At 45.6% G+C, this 18,393-nt stretch overlaps 1 protein-coding gene across 1 annotated transcript in view; it reads right to left on the minus strand.

Annotated features, from left to right (window-relative positions):
- ADCY10 (adenylate cyclase 10) overlaps nucleotides 1-15,476 on the minus strand; it is a 74,140-nt gene extending 58,664 nt beyond the window's left edge. The window contains exons 1-7 of the mRNA XM_043567652.1: nucleotides 15,279-15,476; nucleotides 8,592-8,798; nucleotides 7,854-7,958; nucleotides 6,698-6,736; nucleotides 6,382-6,525; nucleotides 4,702-4,907; nucleotides 2,674-2,770 (exon numbers count right to left, since the gene is read on the minus strand). Coding sequence (XP_043423587.1) covers nucleotides 2,674-2,770; nucleotides 4,702-4,907; nucleotides 6,382-6,525; nucleotides 6,698-6,736; nucleotides 7,854-7,958; nucleotides 8,592-8,739 — 739 coding nt within the window. The 5' untranslated portion in view covers nucleotides 8,740-8,798; nucleotides 15,279-15,476. The remainder of the gene's footprint in view (nucleotides 1-2,673; nucleotides 2,771-4,701; nucleotides 4,908-6,381; nucleotides 6,526-6,697; nucleotides 6,737-7,853; nucleotides 7,959-8,591; nucleotides 8,799-15,278) is intronic.
- Nucleotides 15,477-18,393: the final 2,917 nt, after the last annotated feature.

Here is an 18,393-nt window from a genome sequence, read left to right on the forward strand (position 1 = left end):
GCTGGTATTTGCTCCTGGTACCTGGGAAGTAACTTCTAAATCTTTGGACTTTTTCAAGTAATGGGATTGTCTTTGTTCATCATGGCGGGCCCTTTGGACCACAGCTGAATTTATGCTAATGAGGTCTCAGGATTGGGCTAGTTGTGCTGGAAACACCAACCATGTGAGGAAAGGGTGGGGACTTTGAGCCATGTGATATGAGCCTGACCTCTGACCCCTGAAGAGGGCAAGGGGGCTGAAGGTTGAGTTTAACCACATGGCCGATAATTCAATCAACCATGCGTTCTTAATAAAACCCCAATAAAAACTGAACACCCAAAGCTTGGATGAGCTGTCTTTGGTTGGTAATCCTACAATGATGTACAGGGAGGGTGAAATATCCTGAGGACACAGAGACTTCATGTTTGGGGCCCTCCAGATCTTACCCTATGTGTCTCTTGATTTGTCTGGTCCTGATTTGTGTCCTTTACAATAAAACCAAAATCATAAGCATAGCACCTAAGATCTGTGAGTCACTCCAGTAAATTATTGGGAGCACTGGGGGTTTATAGACAGTTGGTCAGAAGTGCAGGTGGCCTGGTGACCCTGGAGCTTGCTGCCGGTGTCTGAAGTGAGGAGAGTCTTGGAGAGAACGTAACCCATGAAATCTGTGCCGAGTCCAGGTGGTTAGTATCAGAATTGTATTGTGACACCGCAAAGCCCAAAATCAAGCCTGAAGGAGCCCTTTACTGAAGGCACCGTTAAGATCTGGGAGATGGGGTGAGGTAAAGCTTGAGGAGTATCACTGGACTTTCTCCATCTCTGGAGATTTTGGGTTCTTGGCCTTTCCTGGTCAATTTTCCTACTGTTTCCCCCCTACCCCACCTCCTGCCCCATTACATAGTACAGCTTAGTACAAGTACAATATACTACTCGTGATGTTCAAAATATTTATGACCCGGATGTAGATGATGAAAAAGAAGGGTGATTCAAAGATGTTTCTGGGGCACCTGGGTAGCTCAGTCGGTTAAGCGTCCGACTCTGTTTCGGCTCAGGTCATGATCTTGCCCTTTTGTGAGTTTGAGCCTCGCATCGGGCTCTGCTAGGACAGTGCAGAGCCTGCTTGGGATTCTCTCTCTCTCCTTCTCTCTCTGCCCCGCCCCTACTCACGCTGTCTCTGTCTCTCTCAAAATAAACAAATAAACTCAAAATAATCAAAGAAAATATGTTTCTGAAGTTTCTGGTTTGGAGGAAGAAACGATTTCTAGGGAAAGGTAAGCGGCTCAGTGTTCAAACCTTGTTGACCTACATTTCTAGGCCCAACATGGAGCTGCTCCAGCCTGTGGTACCATGTCAGCAAACTGAAACTTCAGAACTTTCAAGTCCCCGGAAATGCCTCACTTGACCAGAAATGCAGTCCGTCTAGCCAGGCAATCCCCAAATGCAAAGCCAACTCTTGGTCTTCTCACCCCAAACGAGGTTGACTATGCGCCCCCCCGTCAGATATTTTCTGTCTGTCACTTCCTTGTTCTTTAATCTTTCTCTTATAAAAGTTTCTTGCCTTCCACCCCATTTTGCGGGTCTCCACAAGGAGACTGTCCACACCTCGTGAAGCATCGGTTTGTTTGCATCACCCAGATTGTCATCTTTAACCATATTTTTTAACAACATGTTAATGTTTGAGTACCTGTTTGACATCCAGTGAAAATGACCCATGGGCAGTATTTTTAGGAGTCTAGAAATCGTGACAAAAGTCTGGGCTGAATGCCGGCAGTTGGGGCTGGGTCTTATGTGGGGCAAGAAGCTTGCAAAACCATGAGTAGTGCCTCCTTAAATTTCATGCCTTAGGCTTCTCTTTTTCCTCACCCTAGTCCCAGCCTGCTGGGAGTCCTAGGGAAGTTAAGCATGGATACATAGAATAGGTCTCCAAAATGTGAGCAGAGAAGACTAGGGGGTCAAGGACAGATCCCTAGAATCACCGACATTTAAGGAATGGGAAGGAGGGTAAGCAAAGTCACTGAAAACAGGTGGCGTAAGGTGTAAAAGCAAAACTGGGAAAGAATATTCTGGAACCCAAGGGAAGAGAAGAAGGTATGTCCATAAAAAGAGGGTAACTGAAGGCCAACCAGCTAGGATGAGGCCTGAAGAGAGGTCATCTGCTTTGGCAAGCTTGATGGTCATTGGTGGCCTTGACCTAAACAGTCTCAGTAGACAGAAGAAGTGGCTGGAAGCTAGACGTCAGGGGCTCAAGACAGAAAAGTAGGTGAACACGTACCTCCCCCCCCCCCGCCCCCGAGGCACATGCAATTTTCACCCAAGTTTATTGGGTGAATAAATAAATGAGAAGATAGGAGGAGGCACAGACATACAGATCACTCTTCTGAGAACTTTGGTGGTGAAAGTTAGGAGCAGAAAGTAGGGTTTACAGAAGTTTTATTTTTCCTTTTATCATGCGGCAGACTTGTACATGTTTAGAAGATAAGGGAGAAGAGTCGTTGCCAAAGCAGAGAAGGACGGCCTGAGGAGGGTTATACTTGGAATCACGGTCATGAGGAATGGGAGGAAGGTCCCCTTTGTGGGCCGCTGGGAGCTGTACTGAGGAGGCCGGTCGCTTATAACAGAGCCCTTGGCATTGGTTAAGACCCTACTGAGCACTGGTAGAGGCCAAGGCTCTTGTCCATGGAGCGTACTCACTTTTATGGTCACCAGAAGGGTAATAATCCATGAAAGTCATACACTTGGTGAAAAATTCATCAAAGTTAAAAGTAGAAGGTGGCTTTAAGAAATTCACCTAAATGAAGAAAAAAAAGAAGTTTTTTGGTTATTCTGAGGATTTTCTGGTCCTTTGAATATAATTGCTCAGAACAAAGGGCAGGGAGTATGCTCTTAAAATGGACATGGTAAATGGAGACTGGCATACTGAGACAACCGAGATCTATAATTTGGATACGATCACACTAAAAGTCTCTCTGACTAGTCCTTAAGATCTCAAATCTTCAGTGTATATACAGAAGGCGCCACCAGGGGGCTCACTCGCGTGCTTTCCCACTCTTAGAATTTCCTTCTTTTTTTTTTTTCCCCCTTCGTAACATTTCAATTTAAGTAAAACCCAGCAAAACTATGTATCATTTCTTTCTTCTAAGTATAAAAGAACATAGGGGGCTGATGCCCACAAATGTAGTGGGGAGCATCACCAGTAAGAAGATTCATACCAGGATCAAGAACCCCATTGGTACGATACATGGAGAATGGTACAACCTCATTTTTGTAGTATTCTTGTCTCCCGCCCCATGTGAGTAAACCCTAGTCCAATAATGAGAAAGTGTCAGGCAAAACCAAAGGGAGGGACATTCAACAAAGTGGCCAATACTCTTCTTAGGTGTCAAGGTCACATAACGGCCAGGAAACACCGAACTGTTAGAGACTGCAGGAGACTCCGTAAAAATGACAACGAAATGCCGTGCGAGATCGTGAAGAGAAACCTGAACATTCCACCTAGGGTATTAGCGGGAAACCGGTGAGGTCCAAGCAAGGCCTTCAAGTAGAGAATAGTATTGCCCCGATGTTCATGTTTTCTGGTTTCGACAACTGCACTCTGATTATGAGAGATGCTCACATTTGGGGAAGCTGGGGAAGGCGTATACGGAAACTATTAATTTTGAACTTCTCTGCACGTCTAAACTTAATTAAAATGGAAACAATTCCAGGGCGCCTGGGTGGTTCGGTTGGGTGAGCGTCCGACCTTTTGATTTCGGCTCAGGTCATGATCCCGGGGTCATGGGATCGAGCCCCGAGTCGTGCTCTGCCCTGAGTGTGGAGGCTGCTTAAGAATCTCTCTCTCTCCCTCCTCCCCCACTCGCCCTTCCTCTCTCTCTCTCTCTCTCTCTCTCTCTCAAATAAATAAATTAATTAAATTAAAGCAAAACAATTTCTAAGGGTATCCTTAAGGAATGATGGCGCTAGATGGGGAACGGGGCACCGTGAGCCAGCTCGGTCACGCATCCCGGGGGACACCGCGGGAGGAGTGATGGTGTGAGGGCCGTAGAGCGATGCACAGTGTAGGAGAGTCTCTCGCCTCGGCCAGCAGCTACCCGGACCCTCCCCCTCCTCTCCGTTGGCCTTGCATCCATTCCTGGTGCGGCTGGTGGCACGGCCGTCCTCCCTGCTACACACGCTCAACGTCCAGTGTCGCTGAGTGACCATATCCCAAGGACAATTCTGCTTATAGTTGGTCTTCAGCCTTACCCCAGTGTCTGCTACGAGGCAGGGCTGTAGGGCACCTCTCTTCCCTCACTAAAGGGCTGCCCCTCTCCCTCCACCCCTCCCCCTCAGTGATCCCTCGCCCTGAGTTAGGAGGGTGCTGAGTAGCGACACCTCCAACGACACCCCTCTGCTCCTAGGTCGGCAGGGGACCCTTCCTGTTCCTTAAGCAAGGGCACTGGCACACCACAGGCCTCCACACCCAAAGTCCACATCCTCAGCACAGAGAAACCTAATCATTTCCTCCTGAACGCCGGGCCTTGGCTCCTGGCCTGAAGCCTGTAAGTGTAACTCAGGCTGACGCATCCGAGAGTCTCCAGGCCAGGAGCTTCATGGGACCAGCCTTCCCAGTGGTCTTCCTGACGGGGTGGTATGGGCGGGGGCGGGGGCGGGGGGGGGGGGTCGGGGACAGCCCTGGCACAGACGGATGGAACTTTCTGCAAGCAGCAGAATCGCACCTACCTTAACTGCTCTCTGATCTGGAATCCTCTCAATTTCGATCATGCTCCGGTCACAGAGCTGCCAGCAGTTTGGTGACAGAATGACATCGTTCATCTGTGCCATGTTCTGGGCAAGGCGCACGTCGTCCACCGCCTGACCGATCACCAGAAAGAAGTTTCGTGTCTCATCTCCAAAGACCAGCATGGTGATGTGGCCAGCAGCCAGTCCTGGCAAGAAGGCCCGCACAAGAATTTCCGGGTTATTCCCCAGCAGCGCTGGTTCTTGGAACAGTCAGAATCGACCTCCGAGCAAAACGGAGGTTCTGAAACTTGACGCAGGAATCCGAGAACGCCTCTGTGGGCCCAGACCTTCCAAAGCTCCTCTCTTGTCCCACGGCTAGAAAGTCAGCTACTACTTTTCGCCTTTCCTTGACACTTAACTCTCTAGAAGGCCCGATCAGTCCCCAAAGTTATTTTCTTTTCTTCAATGTATTTGTACTTAAGAACAGCAGAGAACAACTTTAGTAATTCCTTTTGGAGAGGATTTGCATTTTATCAGAGATTGAGGCTTTCATTGAAAAAGAAACCAGGGGTGCCTGGGCGGGCCAGCTGGGTAAGCATCCAACTTCGGCTCAGGTCACGATCTCACAGTTCGTGGGTTTGAGCCCCGCGTCGGGCTCCGTGCTGACAGCTCAGAGCCTGGAGCCTGCTTCAGATTCTGTGTCTCCCTCTCTCTCTGCGCCCCTCCCCCTCATATTCTGTCTCTCTCTCCTTCAAAAATAAATAAACGTTAAAAAAATTTTACTTCAAAGATAAATAAACATTAAAAAAATTAATGTTTATTTATTTTTGAGAGAGAGACAGAGTACAAGTAAGGAAGGGGCAGAAGGAGAGAGAGAGGGAACACAGAATCTGAAGCAGGTTCCAGGTTCTGGGCTGTCAGCACGGAGCCCGACACGGGGCTCGAACCCACGAACTGTGAGATCGTGACCTGAGCCGAAGCCGGATGCTCAACCGACTGAGCCACCCAGGCACCCCCCTGCTAAATTTTTTTTTTTAAAAAGAAACCCTCAAGGTTGAATCTCAGGCAAGAGCCAGAGGGGAAAAGGTTGGAGAAAAGGAGTAGGTATTTTGACAGTCAGGTGTCCCATCCCAACAATGTGCCCTCTGTTTTTAAGTTGAGAGTTAAAGGTTTTGGTACCAGAGCCACAAAAGACAGAATGTTGCAAAATGTGACAGGTACACAAAATGTACGTATGAACGTATCAACTACAAATGATACGTAGTTCACTAATTTGGATGTAAATTTAAGAAAATAAAAAATAAAATAAAATAAGTGATACACAGTTCTTTTAAATGACTATCACTGACAGCGGTAAGACCTGAAAACAATAGCAGTAATGGTAATAATGAAGAGTATTTCATGGAGTGGTTATGCTGTGCCAGGTACCACACTAACTATTTCAATTTACTTTTCGTAAGAGCCTCTGAGGTAGATCTTAAGATTAGCCCAAGTTCTAAGGGGTAAGTGAGGTAGCCAAAACTCATTCTGGTTAGCTTAATTCCCAAGTTCAAGACATGATAGGCGGGCTGAGCCACTGTGTTCCACCCCATTCTATGTCTTCTCTTGGGGAGAGAGTTTCCTCGGGGGTCAGGACCCATGTCCAGATTGCTTTAGCGTCTCCCCTTTCTCAAAGCTTACCTATCTTGACTCGGACATCCAGGCCTTCTTCGGACTCCTGAGTCTCGAACAATCCGTGGATCTCCAGGCTACATTTAATGACCACCGTGATAATGTTTTTCAGTTGTCTTCGCTCCACCTTCCACAGGGCGAGTAGTGCATCACCTTGAAGAGACAGATACACGGAGGGCTCCTGCCCCGCCCTGCCCTGGGGATCAGTTGTGTCTGGGGATTCAGACTGTTGTGTCTGAAATCTGGGGAGACACTCTTCAAACATTCCTCAAGGCGCACCTCAGCATTCCTTCCTTACCCCTCCCATCTCCATGAGCCCCCCTACCTGCAAATTTTAAGATGTCTCCTCCAAAAATCAACACTTCTGAGAAAAGAAGAAAACAAGGTAAATCAAACTCCAATTCCTTAAAGCTAGTAAGAATTCATTCTTCATCCGTGGAATAGAAATTAGCTCAAGAGAACATTAGTTCAGAGTATAAACTCACGCTAAAGATGCCTGAAACAAGTCACTTATACCCACTGAGGTGTTTCCTCAACTGTAGAATGCACACGGGACGAGACTAGTATGTGGTCTGTTTCTGTGAACGGGAAGAGACAGGAAGGCAGGTGGGGTTTCTGGTGAGGTCTGAAGACAGTGAGCTATGCCCATGATAATGGAGTGCTTTCTCCTGATCAATGGAACGCTCGAGTGGCATGGGCAAGTGGAGGAATGACAGGACTCCGCATTGCAGTGAGAATCAGGAAACCGGAAAAGCACAACTACGGTCAGCTTGGGTGTTATTACCAACTTGCATTTTGTTTACGTAGGCTTTACAAGAGACGTGGGCATTGTTTTCTCCTCTGTGTGTGTGTCACAAATTTGTTGAGCACCGTTGTGCTGAGTGGGATGCAAACAGGAAGTAGATACAGTTTCAGCTCTTAAGGAACGTGAACTTTGGTCTAGTTGGGTGGCATTAAGATAATGCTGGAGAACGTAGAGCCCAGTAAGACTAGACCCTGAGTTTACCTTAATGGAGTAAGACTTTTTGCTTCATGAATAGCTCAAATGAAGAATACACACAAGATGGCCGGCAGAGGTTGAAAAGTCAGTTGTAAGTGCTTCCGACTCCATCATTAGAAGACAAAGCACTAATAAGCGAGTTATAAATCACTCACCTATTCATACAACATTCTCTTAATGACTACGGTGGGGTTATGTCGATGCTCGCTTTTTTTGAGTCATTGAATATAACTAAAGTTCTTTAAAGGTAATCTCTATTTCAGTGTTTTAACTGGTCCAAAACATTCTGTCCCTCAGTCTGTGTTAGTGAGGTTTGATCACGTGCCTTCACTTGCACGATGTTAGTTTCCAAAAAAAGACTGGTTCCATACACATTTCATGAGGAAAATAAAGGTAAGTGTTCTGTCAGGCTATCACCAAAAAACCACAGGGAAACAATGAACTAAACATACGTAAGTCAGAAACCCGTGGGGACACTTACTCTCGACAATTGCGCTTATGTAGTGGTTGAGGATTTCCACCAACTGCTCAGCCCCTCGGTCCATGTACATGGCTGTGCTGAACTTCTCAGTCATTGCAGTAAAACCTGTAAGAAATGTCCACCTAGTTTCCTAGGCTCCCTGGAGGAACCAGAGGCAAGACAAGAGGAACTCATTGGAGAGCACTGGGCTCCAGCTCTTAAGAACGGGCAAGGTTTCTTCTCAGTGATCGTCAGCAGCCCCCCTTGTCTATGCTTATTATCTTAGGGGTCAGGGAAGGATGCCAGCTACCTCTTGCCTCCAAATTTCTCACCTTGCACAGGGATGGCCGTAATTCCCTTAGCTGGTCTAGAACTTCCATCCCATGGTATTGAAAACATACAACATGTAAACACTTCTGAAGAGGTGACAAGTTTACCGTTAAGATGTAAACAACATCTGGAGGACCATTTCCTGAGGTCGTTTGCCTGGGATATGTATGGGGCTTGGGGACTAGAGTCAGTGCTGTCGGGACACTGGAGTCTACAGTTCCAGGCATGGGACTGGGGCATCTCAAAGGTTTTCCCATGACTGGACGTGTTGGGTAAGGGAAGACAGGAGGGCCAGGTACACAGGCTGTCCCTCTCCCTCCTGTTTTCTCCGTAGCGATATCCGTAATAGTGCAAAAGCTCAAAATGGGCCACCCCACTCTGCAATCGAGCTGTGCGTCCACCCACATGAAAGATTCCCTTTGTGCTTGCCTGAAATATCAACAAACATCAGGACTCCATCAAAATAATCCACAGAGGGTCGCTCTGGAGAGAAGTCTCCATAGACAATGAGGTCTGGTAAATGCGCGGCTATTCTGACGATGGCCCGTTCCTGGGATTCTTCTCTTCGAGTGCTCATGTTCAAGGCAAGTGTTCAGGAGTTTATGGTCACCGCAAACAGTCCCCCAGATAGACCTTCTGGAAAGGAAAGCTGAGAATGGAGGACATCTGACATATTCATTTACTCATTTTCCTATTCCTTTTTCTCCACCTGCGTTGTACTAAACTGTGAACGACACTTAGTTAAGGGACTGAGTAGTGATAATGCCTGATGTGTGCAGTCATCCTTGAAAAGGGCCACTTTTCTATTCTGAGTACCCCTCACACACTGGGCCGCCAACCCCGAGCAGCTGTTACATGAACGAGCACCACTGCAAACAGGATGGGGTGAAAGAGGGCAGCCGAATGAGTCCATCCGTTTTCACGAAGGGATGAGCCGGTCAGTGTGCGAGTCGTGTTGCGGAGGGGCCAGCGGCACTTTTCACTCAGTCTACACCCCTTGTCCTTCTGTCCCCATGGGTCATCCTGCTCTCTCCCTCCCTTTGGTTCTCTCATCTTTTCTCTCTCCTTTTTGAAGATTAAAAAGTGTAGACGTGGGTTTTGGGGGTGGATATTTATACAAAGGTGAGCGGCAAAGTATTACATACAAGCAAGAGACCAAGTGTATTTAAGGCACAGTCTTAAATAAACAGAGGAAAGGAATTCAAGGCTGTGTGTGTGTGTGTGTGTGTGTGTGCGCGCGCGCGCACACACACGCACAAGGTTTTATTTTTAAAAAAAAAATTTTTTTTTCAACGTTTATTTATTTTTGGGACAGAGAGAGACAGAGCATGAACAGGGGAGGGGCAGAGAGAGAGGGAGACACAGAATCGGAAACAGGCTCCAGGCTCCGAGCCGTCAGCCCAGAGCCCGACGTGGGGCTCAAACTCCCGGACCGCGAGATCGTGACCTGGCTGAAGTCGGACGCTTAACCGACTGCGCCACCCAGGCGCCCCACGCACAAGGTTTTACACTGTAAGTAAAAGGAAATGTTGAAATTTCAATCCATTGCCCGGTTAGTTCTAAGAAAACTCGAATTTCCCAAGGCCTTCCTTTAGCTGTTGGGGCCAATTAAATGTTCATGCCTGGATGTTGTAAAAAGCATGCTCTACCCCGCTGACGGGAAATAGCACACCCAACCTTTTTTCAGAGCAATCCAAGTTCCTGGAGTAAGTGATACAGAAAAATAAAAGAGCTTAAAAAAAAAAAAAAAGACAGGGGAAAAAAAAAAGGAACTGTTACTGACCATCAGGGAGGAACTGATTAGTAATTTCAACCAGACATACATAGGTCATATTGGGGTATGTGAGAGGATTAGAAGGAAAAGTGAGACAGTTTTGTTTTTTTTTTTTAAGTTTATTTTTTTGAGAGAGAGTGTGTGAGAGAATGTGCACGTTTGCACATGAGTGAGCGGGGGGGAGGAGAAGAAGGAGAGGGGGACAGAGGATCCGAAGCAGGCTCTGCATTGACAGCAGAGAGCCCAATGTGGCTCCAACTCATAAACCATGAGATCATGACCTGAGCCGAAGCTGGATGTTTAACTGACCGCGCCGCCCAGGTGCCCCAAGACAGTTCACATTAGTATTTTTAGCAAACTTTAAAGTGTCTGGAAAACCTCTCAAACTGAGCACTAAATATTAGGTATTGAATGACCTTTAAAAGGAAAAGTCAAACTCAATTGTGAAGAAGTGAAGAGAGATACAGAAATGTGTAAATAGGGTTAAAAAATTAAAACATTCAATAAGGGGTGCCTGGGTGGCGCAGTCGGTTAAGCGTCCGACTTCAGCCAGGTCACCATCTCGCGGTCCGTGGGTTCGAGCCCCGCGTCGGGCTCTGGGCTGATGGCTTAGAGCCTGGAGCCTGTTTCCGATTCTGTGTCTCCCTCTCTCTCTGCCCCTCCCCCGTTCATGCTCTGTCTCTCTCTGTCCCAAAAATAAATAAACATTGAAAAAAAATTAAAAAAAAAACATTCAATAAAAACCACAGCATGTACCAGGAACAATTAGTAGATCACATTAAGTCAAATAACTTCAGACAGTGAATTTGATAAGTGTTATATGAACTTACAAGAGGGTGGGAGAAGACTGAATTCCCAGAATAAACTGAGACTTAGGAAAAATGCTTAAGAAAACTTAGAGGGAGTTTTAAGCTTTATTAAAAGCAAAGAAATCTTTAAAAGAGGAAGAAGGACAAAGCTTCTGCCTTCTTCGCTACAGAGAATTGAAAAGTGTAACAAATATTGCTAAGAAAGAATTGAACTCCAAGCTAAGAAGGTAGTGATAAAGCACCCAGGCATTAAAATTTTTTTTTTTAATGTTTATATTTATTTTTGAGAGACAGAGACAGAGACAGAATATGAGCAGGGGAAGGGTAGAGAGAGAGAGACAGACAGACACAGAATCCGAAGTAGGCTCCAGGCTCTGAGTGGTTAGCTCAGAGCCCCATGTGGAACTCAAACCCACGAACTGTGAGATCATGACTCTAGCTGAAGTCGGACGCCCAACTAACTGAGCCACCCAGGCACCCCAAGCACCTAGTCATTTTAAATAAATTCAAGGAGCCAGCCCCAGATAGCCTATAAACACAAATACTGAAATACTGGACAGATGTAATCTAAAGAACAAGAGAGGAGCTGGAAAACTGGACGTGGGCACATTCTCTTCTGAATTTCAAAAGATGAGGCTACAGGGGCCCATGGGTAGCTCAGCCTATTGAACATCTGACTTCGGCTCAGGTCACGATCTCACAGTTTGTGGGTTTGAGCCCCATGTTGGGCTCTGCGCTGACAGCTTGCAGTCTGGAATCTGCTTCAGAGGCTGTGCTCCCTCTCTCTCTCTCTCTCTCTCTCTCTCTCTGCCCCTCTCTGCTTGTGCTCTCTCTCTCAAAAATAAATAAACATTAAAAAATTAAAAAAAAAAGATGAGGCTACAGAAAACATAGACTGGTAAATATAATGTATCAGTCAGTATAAGCTAGGTCATGCTTCGTTAACAAACACTCCAAAATCGCAAGTAAATCAGGGCTGTTTCCTGCTCATTTCTTGCTTGTGCTACGTATCTTTTGTAGGTCATCTGAGGCTTTCCTCTAGTGATGCCTTCACTATGGGATCCGGGCTGGGGAATTCTGGATGCCAAGACAGTGGGAAGAAAGGATTAAAGGGACAGATTCATTCTTAAAGTGTCCTCCCAGAAGTAATAGATTTCTCCTTCCACTCACATGACCTTGGCCAAAGAAAATTATGAGACCACGATTTCAAATAAGTGAAGTGCAATTCTACCGTGTGTGAGAGAGCTGGCATATTTGTGATAATCCAAATATTTGTTAATACGTGAGCACGTAGATAAGCAAGAGGGATTTAAAAGGAGTCAAAATGGATTCAGAGCCAAGAGCAAAGTTCTTTCCTTTTTTTTAAAAATTTTTTTTCAACGTTTTTTATTTATTTTTGGGACAGAGAGAGACAGAGCATGAACGGGAGAGGGGCAGAGAGAGAGGGAGACACAGAATCGGAAGCAGGCTCCAGGCTCTGAGCCATCAGCCCAGAGCCCGACGCGGGGCTCGAACCCACGGACCACGAGATCGTGACCTGGCTGAAGTCGGACGCTTAACCGACTGCGCCACCCAGGCGCCCCAGTTCTTTCCTTTTTTGAAGTTACTGAATTTTTAAGTCAAGAGAAAGCTGTAGATAAAGTAGATCTTGACTTTAACAAGGTTTTAATGGCCAAATTTCTCACATCCTTATGGGTAAGGCACAAAATTTTAGGAGTGATAAACACATAGTTCTCTGGTAATGCAGTTAACAGTCCTACCTAAAGGACACTGATTTGTGTTGTAGTGTCCATTCAGAGGGGAGCCTCTACGGGCACGCTAGAGGACATCTTTAAAGATGTAATTGGAGAGAGAGCCAATGAACTGAATGACAGAATCAGGATCTTAAAATGTCTTCATTGACTAAAATAATAACGAAATTTCAGAAGAATAAAGGCAAAGTGCTATACATAGAATTTTAACAAAATAAAATGCATAGGCACATGGTACGAAAACTAGATTTACTGCAAATTCCATGTTATCTCTTAAAAAACATTTTTATGGGGTGCCCGGGTGGCTCAGTCGGTTAAGTGTCCGACCGGCTCAGGTCATGATCTCACGGTTCGTGGGCTCGAGCCCCGTATCGGGCTCTGTGCTGACGGCTCAGAGCCTGGAGCCTGCTTCGGATTCTGTGTCTCCCTCTCTCTCTGCCCCTCCCCTACTCATGCTCTGTCTCTGTCTCAAAAATAAATAAAAACAATAAAAATAAATAAATAAATAAAAACATTTAAAAATTATTTATTTATTTATTTTTTCAACGTTTATTTTATTTTTGGGACAGAGAGAGACAGAGCATGAACGGGGGAGGGGCAGAGAGAGAGGGAGACACAGAATCGGAAACAGGCTCCAGGCTCCGAGCCGTCAGCCCAGAGCCTGATGCGGGGCTCGAACTCACGGACCGCGAGATCGTGACCTGGCTGAAGTCGGACGCTTAACCGACTGCGCCACCCAGGCGCCCCAGAAAAAAAAATTTTTAAACAGTGTAAAGTCCCCAACTGAGCAAACTTGGAAAGTGCTGGACTTCCTCGCGAGGGGCACAGCTGCCTCGCCTTCCAGACTGTAGTGAATCTTATCTTTAATGGAAAGATGATTGCTAAGATTCCATTGTTTTAAGTAAGTTGAAGACTTGGGCAGGTTTTTTTAGGTTTATGATTACCAGGCAAGAAATTAGATTCATTTGGCCACGAAAATGACAAACGTATGAGGAAAAACGGAATAAGAAAATGATTTGTCCGTGGGCTGAAGAGGCAAAGACATCTCACATGAATCCCTGAGAGTTTTTCTTGGGAACATTCCTAAGAAGACAACAGACAATTTTTAATTTAGAAGGCTTAGATTAATATTTACTCTGTGACGCATACCACATTTTAACGTTTTGATAGGTTGCCTCAAAACAGCACTGTGGGGTAGGCCCCACTCCCATTTATAGATACAGAAACTGAAGTTCAGAGAGATTAATTTGCCTTGGTCCACACTGCTGGAAAGCCCAGGTCTCTGGGATTTAAATGTCCATGTTGTTTCTATCACACCTGCTACATCCCATTTGTGTATGTTTTTTGTTTTTTTTGTTTTTGTTTTTTATTTATTTTTGGGACAGAGAGAGACAGAGCATGAACGGGGGAGGGGCAGAGAGAGAGGGAGACACAGAATCGGAAACAGGCTCCAGGCTCTGAGCCATCAGCCCAGAGCCCGACGCGGGGCTCGAACTCACGGACCGCGAGATCGTGACCTGGCTGAAGTCGGACGCTTAACCGACTGCGCCACCCAGGCGCCCCTTGTTTTTGTTTTTTAGTATAATTTATTATCAAATTGGCTTACATACAACACCCAGTGCTCATCCCGACAAGTGCCCTCCTCAATGCCCATCACCCATCTCTCCCCCTCCCCCACGCCCCCAAGACTGAAAGAGCAAGCAGGCGGTTGAGACCCCCAAAGACATACCCAGAGAGAGTTTCGTGAAAGAAAGGAGTGCGCAGTTCCGTTCTACTCAAAACTCAGCGGTATCCACAAATGAAAATGAAATTAAAGATCAGTTACATCCATGATGGTTTCTCTAAATACATCCTCTAGAAACTTCTATAGATTTCAGCTTTCATCCAGTTTTTCACCACTCTGTAAAACCAGGTTTTACAAGAGTCCAAAGAAGAGATACTCTGAACTTCAAGGGATACTATCGTGAGGAAAGCTTGCCAGACCACTCTAGCCAAGGCAACTTGTCCTCTGTGCTGTTAGGGCACTTAGAGTCTATAAATGTATTAAGTGTGCCTTATTTCCTATTTAAATATCCTTACTTACCTATTGCTCTCTTTATGTCTTCCTGTGCATTGTAAACTCCTCTGTTTTAGAGACCCTGGTCTACACGTCCCCGTTTCTTCCAGAGCATCTTCCCACCACCCCCACTTACACGGTAGGCACTTGCTATGTGAGGAGGCTATCGGGTGAGCGGTTGTAGGAGGTAAAGACAGCCTGCATCCAGGATAAACAGGATGAGGCCACATTTAAGACTTCAAGTTTCTTTTGTTTTTTTTTCAATTTTTTTTTAACGTTTTATTTATTTTTGAGACAGTGAGAGACAGAGCATGAACAGGGGAGGGGCAGAGAGAGGGAGACACAGAATCGGAAACAGGCTCCAGGCTCTGAGCTGTCCGCCCAGAGCCCGATGCGGGGCTTGAACTCACGGACCGTGAGATCGTGACCTGAGCCGAAGTCGGCCGCTTAACCGACTGAGCCACCCAGGCGCCCAAGACTTCAAGTTTCTAACCTTACTTAAAAGCCTGACAGAGATATATACATCATGATTATCTATCTATCTATCTATCTATCTATCTATCTATCTATCTATCTATCATCTATCTACCTACCTACCTACATACCTATCTGGGATTCCTAGCCCAAGGATTCCCCACTTTCCTCTAAGCTCCAATACCTGTCTTCCCAGAGGGCAGCCTTCACCTTTACCTCTGCAACCGTTCTTTCTACTGACATGCCACATACCTCTTCTTCCTCCAAGGCTGAGGAGAAGCCAGGGCCTGGATCAGGTACTAGATCTTTCGGGGGTGCTTTAAACAGGAAAGGGGTCTGGGCGACATTATTCTGAAGCCAGCAGAAGGGCTGTGTCCCCTTAGAGCTGACCCACAAAATGACAGTTTTGTCTAAAAGCCGTTTTCCAGGCCACACCCTCATCAGGTCATTGTTTCCCCGCTCACTGACCCTGCTCCTGATTGGCTGGCCCTGCCCTCCCCTCCCCCACCAGTCCCAGTGACCTATTGCTCCTATAGGGACTGGCTTTTTCCGGTTGGCAGGTAGGACAAGTGGGGCAAGGGTCAGGGAGACTGATATGACCCCCGAGTAGTTTTCACGTCTCTTTCTCTGACCTTGTGGAGGGTGGTTGAAATTAGGCAATAGTTTGTAGGTGGTTATTATAAAGCCACGGATCTCCAGTATAAGCAAACACCCAATTTGGTTATTGATTATGATTTACCAGGACTATGAAATTTACCAGTTACAATGCATTCAGTACTTACTCTCCAGGCATTTCTGTGAGGCAGATTTTTGTGTGAAGAATTACGTACCTGTCTCTTTTGATCGGTTAAGTGCACGCTTCAGACCTCATTTACCCCAAAGGTAACTTGTGGCCCAACGTTGGCATTGGATTTGGGTTTCTCAATCCAATAGGACACCGGCAAAATCTTTTAAGTGGGTGGCATATTTTCCAACAGCTTAAATCATGTTTTGATTTCCTAGCTGTTCTTACGTATGTCATAACTACACTTAACATTTAGTGACACGTATGTAAAACTTGAATTTAAGAAAGTTGAACTGAAAAAGCAAGGAATCATTCTCAAGTAAAGCCCAGCCCTCTAACTGAATTTACTGTGTGCTCCAAAAAGTTGTAAAACACAGTTGTCTTAACGGAGGAAGAGATTCCTTTAATTATGTCTGTCGAGAACATTTTCTGATGTCAGTTGTGGAAACCGGTCTTAATATAATTAGAATCATACCTCATATAATTAAACAGACCCCTTAGGGAGGAAGCCGTGTTAACATCAGTGTTTTCTATTTGTGTTTCATTATGTAAACAAGCTCCTGTTTTGCTTCATGGAGAGGAACCTGGGCTCCCAGGTCAGGCCAACCTTTCCCGATTGTTTGAACAACTTTAAAGAGAGACAAGCTGTTTACTAGGCAGAAATGAGTCAATGTTGCTTTGAAATGAATGCCAAACCACAAGAAGATTAGGTTAAAGAATTTATCTTGAGAATGCTCCACCCTGCCTCTGGGTCCCCCGCGCCCCCACCCCAAGCAGCTTGTTTTCTGCTTTAACCTGTGGAAGTCTTAGAAATTCCAATAGTCACTACCCCAGAAGGTGTGCAAACAGGGGTAACATGGTCCACCCTTTTTGTAGGTATACTTTGGTCTAAGAAAGTACTTTTGGGGTCTACCTTCAATTAATAAGCTTACCATTTTCTGAAACTTGTGTTAAAACGTTATTTTGATTGAGCTTTACAACAATCTTATCAAGTAAATACTCTCCTCACCCCATTTCACTCTTGGATATATACTAAAGCCCAGACACAAAGGGTAATAAGGTTTCACAGTTAATATGTAGCAGAGTTGAGCTGAAACACCCTGGGAACTCACCTAATGAAGTTTTGAGGACCAGTTAGAAATTTTGATGTTGAATTCAACTCAACAGGACTGATCAAGTGATTTGCACCACTGTGAAAAGTACTTCTACGGAGCTCAGTGCCTACATTGGACTTCTGGTATATAAATTCTCCTAGATTTTCGAAAATAGTTGTGAAACTGGTCAGTGGACTATGTGTTTCCAATGTCAGCAAGAGTTAACTAGACTCTCTTAATTTTTAGGATTCAATAATGGGATGGATGAGGGGTGGGGCATAAATAAAAGGATGAGCTGATGGTCTGTCCATGGAACTTCTGAGAACCAACAGGAAGATAATTGTGATTGTATCTAAATGCTACAATTAATTTGATGAAGTGGGGCTTAGAAGAACCCATTTAGGAAAGAGCAGGTTTTAATGAAAAGAAAGAAACATCACTTCAACATATATATTTTAATAAACTTTTTTGTGTCTATGCCATATTTTGGAATAGATGTTTTTCTTAAAGGTTTAACCCTAGGAAACACATACACACATGCTCACACATGCCAAACTAATTCAAACAGCATGGTTTACACAAAGAAAGCAATAATGGGGCACCCGGGTGGCTCAGTCAGTTAAGCGTCCAACTTTGGCTCAGGTCATGATCTCACGGTTTGGGAGTTCGAGCCCTGAGCTGGGCTCTGTGCTGATAGCTTGCTTCGGGTTCTGTGTCTCCCCCTCTCTCTCTGACCCTCCCCTGCTCATGTGCTCTCTCAAAAATAAACATTAAAAAAAGAAATTGGACTCTTCAGGACCTCTTTACTTCTGTGTCAAATTCTCTAATCCTTCCTCCTCGAAGGTGGATTACAGGGAAGGGATAAGTGATTAAAAAGTGCAAGGTTTTCACCGATAATTGCCTCGATCAGTTAAATATATTATTTAAAAAGTTCTTGGGGCACTGGGGTGGCCCAGTCGGTGAAGCGTCCAACTTTGGCTCAGGTCATGATCTGGTGGTTCACGGGCGAATCCATGGTGTGGAGCCTGCTCGGGATTCTGTCTCTCCTCTCTGCCCCGCCCCCACTTGTGCGTGCGCACACGCTCTCTAAGATAAACATTAAAAAAAATGAACAAAAAGTTCTTTTTGTCATTGCTTCTTCAAACTTAGAAATAACTTGCTTTGCTGATTCCTTTGACTACAGTTCTGCCCAGGACGGGCTCTAGTAGGATTTTCAGAAGGAAGCTCAGTACTCCAAACTGGAGCTCCAATCAAACAGGATATTGATTATATTTCTAGCACGGAGTAGTCTATGTCCAGTCTCTCTCTTCAAAATGGGGACAAAGGTCACACATGTTTACACAAAGCTGACTTGGGGCGCCTGGGCGGCCCAGTGGGTTAAGCGTCTTGATCTTGGCTCAGGTCATGATCTCGTGGTTCAGGAGCTGGAGCACTGATGGCGTGGTGCCTGCTTGGGATTCTTGCTCTTCTGCTCTCTGCCCCTCCCCCG

The sequence above is a fragment of the Prionailurus bengalensis genome, chromosome E4 (genome assembly GCF_016509475.1).
Source record: "Prionailurus bengalensis isolate Pbe53 chromosome E4, Fcat_Pben_1.1_paternal_pri, whole genome shotgun sequence".
NCBI classification, from domain to species: Eukaryota; Metazoa; Chordata; class Mammalia; order Carnivora; family Felidae; genus Prionailurus; species Prionailurus bengalensis.